The 11,337-nt window shown below is 34.4% G+C and overlaps 1 protein-coding gene across 1 annotated transcript in view; it reads right to left on the bottom strand.

The window, feature by feature from the left end:
- Window positions 1-11,337, bottom strand: part of DMD (dystrophin) — a 2,170,472-nt gene that overhangs the window by 1,750,435 nt on the left and 408,700 nt on the right. Inside the window, exon 5 of the mRNA XM_011957103.1 lies at window positions 1,884-1,976. Within this exon, the coding sequence (XP_011812493.1) occupies window positions 1,884-1,976 (93 nt within the window). The remainder of the gene's footprint in view (window positions 1-1,883; window positions 1,977-11,337) is intronic.

The following is an 11,337-nucleotide window of genomic DNA, read 5'->3' as shown; positions in this document are numbered from 1 at the left end:
AAAAAAAAAAAAAAAAGAAAAGAAAAGGCATTCTTTGATATTCCTCATCGCAAAAGCTCCTCCACATGCTAATAAAAAAAAAATGAACAACTTGCAAGCAAGTGAAGATTTTATCAGACAGAATAGTCTTGAAAGTTTATCTTAGACTAGTTCAGATGGAAAGGACTTCAGGATATTTTTAAAAAATGGTAAGATCGTATGAGAAATAGTATAAATGATAGATACAATTCAAAGTGGCTTTTGGAGCTCTGTGAATGCTTGAGTTCTGCTGACTTTGTCAAAACTTACATCTGTGTTACACAAAGTGGGATCTGCCAACTGGATTCACTCTAAGAATTATTTGTTACTATGCCATAAGATAAAGTCAACAATTGAGAGTGCATCAAGAAACTTATGTAGTGATTGTACAGAGTACCATTTATGTCTATTGCATTTAATAATAAAGGAGGAAGCTTGGGTATTATTTTTGTAATGCTTTGGTTTTATTGTATCTTACATACAATGGATTAGGGGAAAAAAGTGTTCCTTCCTCAAGATATTTCGAGAAATACTGTGCAACATATGAAAAGCAGTTTGGGGAGAGGTGGGTACGTTGCTTGGTGGTTCTATATGAACCATCACTATATGGAACGGGCTGAAAATCGGCCAACTTGGGCTCACTTAAGGCTCCTATGAGCTATTCTTTGTTGCCAGCACATATTAATTCCTGCTCTTTCTCTTCCCCTCTCCCCGCTTACTGTTGTGAAATAGTATTAAGCCTGTTCAAAGAAGTTGAAATAAAAATATATGTGGGCCAATTAAGAGAGCAATATGGCTGCTGAATTGAGTAGGTACACTTAGTGTCTGCTCACTATCTGACTCTAAGCAAGAGCAATCTACAATTCAAGTTAAAATTCAAGTTTACCAAATGAAGCCATGACATCTGCTATAATAGGGTTGGACCTGAATTATTACTCTCAGTGAAAGAAGTCAGACACAAAATAGCATGTATTATATTGATATAAAATATCCAAAAAGGCAAATATGTATGGACAGAAATAGACTGACAATTGCCTAGGGCTGGGGTTGGAGTGAAAAATGACTGTAAATGGAGAAGAAACTTATTTTTAGGGTGATGGAAAAGTGCCAAAATTAGATTGCTATGATGGCTATATTACTCTGTAAATGTCCTACAAATTTTAATGAACTGGCAGGTTGGTGGGGATATATTCATCCCTCAAAATAGTTTGAGGGATGAATATATCTGCAGTAAAAACCATATATATATGGGTATGTGTATCTTTTATATGGGTATGTGTATCTTTTCCACAAATCCTTCAATCCATTTTGCAGAGGTCAGATAGTCAGAAGACCCTATGCTCGCTCAGGTGACTTAAAAATATAATTTCCAAATCAGATTATGGAGTTTGTACGTATAACACATTTATGGATAGAGATACCCATATTCTACTAATCTTTTATTGGCAATAATTTATGTTAAGACTACCCAAGACTGAGAAAGCCCCATTCCTTTGATAGTGATTTAAATTTTAAAATGCCTTTCTTTTTACGAAGCTATGTAAATTCTCTTATAGACAAGTTATAGAACATATATTTGTGAAAAAAAATTACTCACCTATGACTGGGACTTTGTATTTTTACCTTATGCCTACTCAATGAAATAAAATTTTGAAAAATATTCCTGTAAATGTACCAGAACCTATTTTACACCATGATGATCCTTAACATTTCAGATGACATGGTTGTGTCAATTTAAAAAGTAGCACTATGGAGAAGGGTTTGTTATTGTTAGAAATACACATTTGTTTCACAGGTCAAGGGCAGAAATAAAGAAAAGCAGGATTCACGTTACCCAAAAGGAAACTATTCATCAGGATTCTTACCTGCCAGTGGAGGATTATATTCCAAATCAAACCAAGAGTCAGTTTATGATTTCCATCTACGATGTCAGTACTTCCAATATTCACTAAATCAACCTGTTAAAGAGAAGGGGAAAATATTTAAAGGTAAGAGACCAAATGCCTAGTTGCAATAACAATAATAAAAATGTGAAGGTAATTGCATTTAGCTATTTTCAGGGACTCAGCATTAAAGTTTTTTAAAAATAATCTAAAAATTAAACAAAATGCATTATAAACCACTTTCCATAACAAGCATCAGATATATATTTACTTTTAGCGCATGAATAGATTACTGCAGATTAGAGAGGCCAACTGGAGTATCTCCAAACAAAATGTCATAAAAGATGTCTAAAATTAAGATATGCTTTCTAGTATAGAATTACAACTCAGAAAAATTCACCAGTACTTCTGTCTATGTCCGAGGAGTGCCAGTATAATTAAGGCTGACTGCATTTTACTAAAATACCTCTGTCTTAGAATGAATGTTAGGTCTCTAATAAACAATGGAGCAAACTGCCAGCTCTCTTATCTCTGTCTAGGACTGTGTTTGGAAATGAAAATCTGGCAGTGTTTTATTTGCCTTAATCAAGGCAAATCTCTATGTCTCCTGTCCTTCACACTACTCAAATGTTTAGGTGGAGTACGGTTAAACACAAGCATCTGAAAAATAAGCATGTGAGAAGATGTTCAATGTTGTTAGCCAGTAGAGGAATGCAAATTATAAACCACAATAATCTATCACTGCACATGTATCACAATGGTTAAAATTAAAAAATAGTGCCATAAAATGCTGGTGAGGGTGTGGAGAAACTGGATCACTCAACCCCTGCTAGTGGAAATGCCAATGATATAGCCACTTTGGAAAACAGTCTGGCAGTTTCTCACAAAACTGAACATGTACTTATTATACAATCTAATAATTGCACTCTTGGGCATTTATCTAAAGGAAATGAAAACATATGTGCACACAAAAACCTGCACGTAAGGGTTCATACTACCTCTATTTGTAATAGCCCCAAACTGGGAACCCAGATGCCCTCAAGGGTAAGTAAACAAACCATAGTACAGCCACATCATGGAATAACACCCATCAGTGAAAAGGAACAAACTATTGATACATGCAGCAAATTAGATGAATTTCATGGGCATTATGCTAAGTGGGGAAAAAGTCACTCTCAAAAGGTAGCATACTGTATGAGTCTATATCTATGACAGTCTTGAAAAGACAAAGTTACAGAAATAGAGAACAGAGTAGCAGTTACCAGAGGTCAGGAATGGGGGTAAGATGTGGGGTAGCTGAATGTCCTTGTAAAAGGACAATATGAGGGAACCTTGTAATGGTGGAACTGTTCTGATGGTGGATTTACAAATCTACACACGTAATGTTGCATAGAACTAAATACACACATATATGCATACACATAAATATGAGTAAAGCTGGGGAAATCTGAATACTATTGGTGGTTTATATGAATGTTGACATCTTGGTCAAGATATCATACTTTAGTTTTACAAGATGTTACTATATCAAAGGGGAGATTAATCAAGACTAAGAAAGCATCATCGTCTGCATTTCATCTGGGGATTCCTCACATGGCAGTAGAAGAGAGAAATTCCTCCATAAGGAAAAGCCACTATAAATTTATCTATTGATTCACTGATTCACTAACTCAACAAATACCTTTTGGCTATACGCCAGGCAGTGAGGTACTAAGAGCATGTAAAAGGAAAAACCTTCTGCTTTCATGAAACTTAATTCTAGTGATAGTGATAATCAGATGATATGCCACTGAAGATTCAAGCAGTTAAGCAGAGAATATGCAATTTTTAGGAAACAGACTCACTCATACTGCGGGAAGCATGGCTTGTAGGTATGCTTTGGCTTGCCATAGATCTGACTCTGGGGAGACTTAGATCAAGTAATAGGCACTTATATTCCAGTAATCCCTATCTAATGTCATAAGACTTGTCACTGTGTAAGCAGAAAGATAGTTCCTCCATTTCTTTATCCCCATAAAAGGTCTCATAAGGTCCAGTTTCCACTATATTCAGGTACTGGGCTCAGACCTGATAAAGGAAAGCAAGGTACTATCCCTAATGTCAAGAAGTTCACAACAAAGGTCACATAATAAAAATGTATCTGCCATTAGGCTCTAGCAATTCTACCTTTCCATTTATAACCAAAGTAATTACAAACAGATTAAGATATTTGTAGACCAATGATCATAGTAGCATTATTCGCAATAGCCAAAATGTGAAACCACCCAAATATCCATCTACAGATAAACAGATAAACAAAATGTGGTATGTACATACAACGGAGTATTTTCAGCCTTAAAAAAGAATGAAATTCTGATACAAACTACAACATAAATGAACCTTGGAAACATATGCTAAGTGAAATAAGCAAGACATAAAATGACAAATACTACATGATTCTACTTATGTGAGGTACCCAAAATAGTCAAATTCATAGAGAAAATTGAAGTTATTAAAGGCTAGGGGAGGGAAAAATGGGGAGTTATCATTTAATGAGTATGAGTTCAACTTGGGATGATGAAAACATTCTAGAGATGGATAGCGGTGATGATTACCCAACAATGAAAATATACTTAAAACCACTGAATTATACACTAAAAAAGTAGAAAAAATAGTACCTCAAACCCTATTTAAGGCAATGTACCTGAGTAGACATTTCTCAAAAGACAAACCAATGGCCAGCACATAAATGAAATAATATTGAACATCACTAATCATCAGAGAAATGCAAATTAAAACTACAATGAAATATTATCTCACACTGTTAGAATGGCTACTATCAAAAAGACAAAATACTAAGTTGTGGCAAAGATGTGGAGAAAAAGGAAGCTTTGCACAATGTTGGTGGAAATGTAAATTATTGTAGCCATTATGAAAAACAGTATGGAGGCTTCTCAAAAAATTACAAATAAAACTACCATATGATTCAGGAATTCCACTGCTAGGTATATATTCCAAAGGAAACGAAATCAATATGTCAAAGAAATAACTGTACTCCAGTATACATTGCAGTGCTACTCAAAATAGCCAAGATAGGGAATCAACTTAAGTGTCCATCAGTAGATGAAAGGACAAAGAAAATGCAGGTATACACACCTACACACAGGAATACTACTCAGCCTTAAAAAGCAGAGAATCCTGTCATTTGCAACAACATTAATGAATCTACAGTACGTTACATCAAATGACATAAGCCAGGAACAGAAAGACAAACATTACATCATGTCACTCGTATATGAAATTTTAAAACATTGAGCTCATAGAATTGAGAGTAAAGTGATGGTTAGCAGGGAATAGAGCTTGGAGGAGGGGGGTTGGGGAGATGTTGGTCAAATGATACTAAATTACATTTAGATAGAAGGAATGCATTCAAGAGATCTATTGTACAACATGCGGACTTTGGTTAACAACAATATTGTATTTTGAAAACTGCTGAGAGTAGGTTTTAAGTTTCCTCACCCCCAAATGATAAATATATAATGTACATATTAGCTTGAAGCATTCCACGATGTCTAGATATTTTAGAAAATCATATTGTACATGATATATACAATTTTTTGCTAAAAAATAGTTGTATGGTAAATTTCACGTTATTTGTATTTCACCACAATAAAAAATAAGTCATCGGAACACACACACGCACGCACATGCACCCACAGCAGCAGCAGCAGCCGTCACCGCCACAGGTAATACCTAAATAAATATTCTGGCTTTTTTCCAATAAAATTTATATCCACAGGAAAAACAATTAGGTAAGCAACCGTGTCTCATGGAAGCCCAAGGGATGGGAAAAAGGAAGTAACAGTGTGACAAGCTAAGCAAAAGACATAAGATATATTCATTTATTCAGTATTGATTAAATCTGTAAAGAAAAAATAGATTGAAGAAAGTGTCAGGTAGAGAAAGCATGCCAGAAAGAGTTCAGATGACTGGGGGTAATTAACTGATTGGTAATTGGAGATATTGTATTCAGGGACAATATGGCAGACAGCTACTCTTTTTAACTTTTATATTAGGTTCAGGGGTACATGGGCAAGTTTGTTACATAGGTAATCTGCATGTCATGGGGGTTTCATGTACACATTATTTCATCACCCAGGTAATAAGTATGGTGCCTGATAGTTTTTCTGATCCTCTCCCTCCTCCCACCTTTTACTCTCAAGTAGGCTCCAGTGTCTGTTGTTCCCCTGTTTGTATCCATTTTTTTTTTTTTTTTTTTTTTTTTTTTTTTTTTTTTTTTTTTTTTGGTAGACGGAGTTTCACTCTTGTTGCCCAGGCTGGAGTGCAGTGGCACCATCTTGGCTCACCGCAACCTCCGCCTCCCGGGTTTCAAGTTATTCTCCTGCCTTAGCCTCCCGAGTAGCTGGGATGACAGGTATACGCCACCACACCCACCTGATTTCGTATTTTTAGTAGAGACGGGGTTTCTCCATGTTGGTCAGGCTGGTCTCCAACTCCCGATCTCAGATGATCCCCTCGCCTCGACCTCTCAAAGTGCTACGTTACAGGCGTGAGCCGCTGCGCCCAACCTAACTCCCACTTATAAGTGAGAACATGTGGTTTCATTTGGTTTTCTGTTCCCGCATTAGTGTGCTGAGGATAATGGCTCCAGCTGCATCCATATTGCTGCAATCTCATTCTTTTTTTGTCTGGGTTGTATTCCATGGTGTATACCTACCATATTTTCTTAATTGGTCTACTGTTGATGAACATTTAGGTTGATTCCACGTCTTCGCTATTGTGAATAGTGCTGCAATAAACATGTATGTGCATATGTCTTTATCGTAGAACAATTTATATTCCTTTGGGTATACACCAAATAATGGGGTTGCTGGGTTGAATGGTATTTCTGTTTTAAGTTCTTTGAGGAATCACCACACTGCTTTCCACAATGGCTGAAGTAATTTACATTCCCACCAGCAGTCACCACACCTGGCCAATATCTTATGCACACATTTTCAGGCATTCATGCTTCTATTATTATTATAAAAACTCACAGGATGTATCTACTAGATTAGAGTATGTGTATATACATACATAAACACACTCTGATCTAGTAGATAAATCTATACATATACACATTTCAGGGAAATACAGATATATCTATACATATATGTACAAATATCTACACATATACACATATCTATACATATATACACATACGTACGTATGTATGCATCTACACATATATATGAACATACACACATATATATGTAATTTTAATTTTAGTAGGTGTTTCCACCTGCCTTCCTAGAAACAATTTAGTATTTCATATTTTAACCAGAATGTATAAGGGTAGGCTCTTCTCTCACCAGGAAATTTTTGTTTTTAGTTTTAGTTTTGTTTGTATGATCAATAAAATACATCACTTTAACTTTTATTTCTATGATTCCTTGTGCATTTGAATATATTTTTGTATGACTGACCTATTACAATTCCATCTGTGAATTGTCTGTTAATATGTCTTGCTCATTTATTTCTATATGGTAGTTTTCTTTTCCTTCTTGAATTTTAAGAGCTCTTGGTAAATAAGAGCTAACATTTATAGAATGCTTACCACCACTTGCAAAATCTGATTATATTTCTTATAATTCAACATAATTTTGTATTTCATTGAAAAGTAAGACTGTCTTACAGATTTATGATTTTTATTTTTTGACCGTTAGTGCAAAGGTTAATCTGACATCACAAAAGGAATTGTGGAGTTTTTTCCTTTTCATATGCTTTGGAATAGCTTAAAGTATATAAATTATTCTTTAAGGGTTAGGTTAAATTCATTTGTGAAGACTCCTACACTTTTCAACGGTACATCTTTAATAACCTACTAAATGTTTTCTGAAGTTATTAGTCTAATTTTCCACTTATTCTTATCTCAATTTTAGTGATTTGTATTGTACTAGAAAATCTAGTTTTCCAGAATTTTGCAAAATTGTTATAAAATTGCTTTCAGTTTTCTCTTAATTTCTTCTGAATCTGCTTTCAGTTTTCTCTTAATTTCTTCTGAATCTGCTGTCATGCATCTTTTCTTACCTATCTTGTCCAGTTTTTATTTTAAGTTTTGTTATGCCTGGGATAGGTTTACCTATTTTGTTAATCTTTTCAAGAGCCCACTTTTAAATGGATTAATCTGATTCAATTTTCTATGTTGAATGCAAGTTTTATTTTTTTTTCTACTTTTATAATTTAAGATACATATTTCTTTTATTTCCATCTTTGAAAAATCTTATGGCTATACAGTTCTCTCTGAATACAGATTTCACTGTGCCTACATCATTCGAGTGTGTATGAGTTACATAAATTTTACCAAGAGTTCATGAACATCTTACATTTATGTGCATTTTATTAAGAGGGAAATCGAGTATCAAAAATAAATGAAGCTTCCACAAGGTCTGATTTAAAACTATGTCTGGATAGAAGATAGTTCATTAATTATACCTAGTGAATTCTCCACAAAAAGCTTTAAGAGACTCTCTCTCCAAGTTAATAAACATTTCACACCATGATACAGACAACGAATATTATTTTGGTTGTGTTTTGTCTCTTGCTGCACATGTCTTCTTCAAACTACCAAGGAGTATAAGAAACACTAATAACCGTGAAGACTCTAGAGGAAGAAGGTATTTGTCATGCCTGAAAGGGTATTGTTCATGGCATTTATATTGCTCTTGAATGCCTCATATTGACAGTCTGGTCTGTTTTGGCCATGAATTCTCATAAGCTTGTTGCTGTTACAATGCTGTATTTCTTACTATTAGCTGTAAGTCATAATGTTTTTCAGAATTCAGTACTATTTACTCTTAATTATCACCATGCCATACAGTAACTTCTGTTTTACATACTTTTTTCTAATACACATTCTGGAATTATGTCTTTTAAGAATTATCAGTCTAATTGCTAAATAACTGAATGGTAAAAACAAGTATTAAAACCTTTTAAAATCTGTGTTAAGTGAATGATTACATTTGTCTACTAAGCAAAACAGAAAACATTAATACGACATATATGTTAATGTACGAGCCTACTGTATCCGTGTTGTGACATGCACTCTATGGCGGGAAATTAAATATTAGGGTCACTATGGTTACCCAAACTTCTGGCTTCCTGTTTTGCATAATGAAAGTATCTGATACCAAATGAATAGGTGTGAAAATTGCTATTCTGTGTGAAAATGTAATAGCATGCTTTGAATTTTTGCACAAACAAGTTCACCTATGCAGGACATTTGACTTTTGTAGTTCCTGTCAACAGGCCTAAGATTTTACTCATAAAGTAACATTGGATGCTGTCTCAGAGTTTTACACTGTTAGCTTTGGAAGTTGCTTTATACAAATGTAATTTTGGAGAATGGAAAATCTCCATCATTTGCTTTGACATAATGGAAACTTATTGTGACTCTAGCAGAATATTTAAATGTGAACTATTTAGAAACATCTCGAGTTAGAATAAGCAGGCTGCAAGAATTGCACATAGAAAATCTAATACATTGAATTATTCTTTAGAATGGAGTAGTCTCCTGCTGTCTATTTTAAAGGCATAGGACAAGAATTGAAGGGGCGTCCCCCTCTTCCATCTCCACATTAGTACTTACAATATATAATTTTGTATAACGACATATATTAATTCTAAGATTACTATATAATCATTTCAGAGAGCATTTACTTCCAGGTATTCTACCTCCTAAAGTAAGTTTGCTAACCACTGGGCTATGAGGAACTCTCGTCATTTGTTTATTTGAGAGAGGCAAAAAAAAAACCTCACTGTTTTGTTTTATCCCGGTTTCCTTCGGGAGCATGGATGTAATTTCTAGCATGGTCAGTGATATTTTCTTCAAGCTAAGTTTAGATATCCCATGGTGGTTTACAGTAAAGGGATTTAGACTTATTATATTGATATATTCAAGATTTAAGAATACTTAAGAAGACCTTAATATTAAAGTAAACCTGAAATATGATGGTTTGCTGAAAGATTATTGACAGGAACAAGTTGGTGTTATTTTTTATTTGCTTTACAGAAAGAATAGCAGACTAGGGTTCATCAAACAGAAAATAGTAAATAAGACTTCAGAATGAGGGGCATGTAACTTGAAAATAATTTCAATAACCAAGTCAAATAATGAAAATTGAAGTTCTTAGGGCAGAGCAGAAGAAGAGAGAGAAGGGAAAATGATGAATAAATGTAAGAGTGATATTCCTGTATGGGGTGTGTGTGTGTGTGTGTGTGTGTGTGTGTGTGTGTGATGTGTGGTTTCTGTGTAAGAGAGAAAAAAAGTGACAAAGTTCTGACAAAGCTTTAATGGATTTTTTTCATACAATTTTATTTTTGTTAGATGCAGAGAGAGATGGATGTTTAGAGGTTTGTGTATCATTTAAGCATTTGTGGTTTTAACTTGGAAGTTGCAGAAAGTTGTATTTCATTCACAGGGGAACCATCATCTTTATAATATATGGTATCCGCCTCTTCTTGCCTTTTTAGACAACCAGTGGCAAGGACATTTCAGAGCTACAAGCTCTAATGAAAACACACCCTGCATCACTCAGCCAATTGAAATTAGACTAAAGCCGGTGGTTTCTAACATTTGTTTCAAAGGAAGTGGTTCTCCCAGATCATTTCAGAGTTTGATATTTGTCCTAAGGAGAAGTCACTCTTGTTCCCTCATATGCAGTATAAAATACGAGCATTTTTAAAATTAGCTAAGGGAGGGGGATAAGGGTAAAGCCACATTTTTCACTCAGTCTTGGTGATTTTAACTAGATATTAAATGATACAAACTAAGTATTATAAAATAATTTCACAGAAAGATTATGAAAGGAACCATGAAATATTCTTAAAAGTTTGAGTTGACTTCCTTAAAAGGAATCTTAAACAATAACTAATGGAGAAATTCCACTCATTGAAATTTATTATGTAAATAGCCTTCCTGACACTGAAACCTCAAGCATGTACTTCCACCATCTATTTGATTCTTTCATGTTCGTTTCTTTCTCATAAAGTGTATATAAACTGAGAAGTTCCTTCCAACATTCTATATAAACAGAATTTGCTTTTTAAACATGTTAAGTGTCTTTTATAAGATGTCTGCCATCATGTAGCCAAGCTAAAGACTTCTCCATATTCAAAAGAAACTTCTCAAGTATTTATATAATCCTTCTAAATACAATGCATTTTTAAAAAGATAAAAAAAAATAGGAAAGGCAAAGTAGTTTCATTGCCCTGCAGCATGTGCTTTTATACCACATTTAAGATTTACACTGTTTAAAATTTCAAGACTTATGGGCATAAATCATACCTATTTTCTTCCATTGAGAGATGCATGTATTGAATCTTTTATTAAAAATCATACTTGGACTCGGGAAGGGGAACATCACACACTGGGCCTATCATGGGGAGGGGGGAGGGG

The sequence above is a fragment of the Colobus angolensis genome, unplaced genomic scaffold, assembly GCF_000951035.1.
Source record: "Colobus angolensis palliatus isolate OR3802 unplaced genomic scaffold, Cang.pa_1.0 Scaffold434, whole genome shotgun sequence".
Classification (NCBI taxonomy): Eukaryota; Metazoa; Chordata; class Mammalia; order Primates; family Cercopithecidae; genus Colobus; species Colobus angolensis.
Note: the sequence above shows the minus strand (reverse complement) of the source record. Positions and strands in the feature narration are given on the sequence as shown.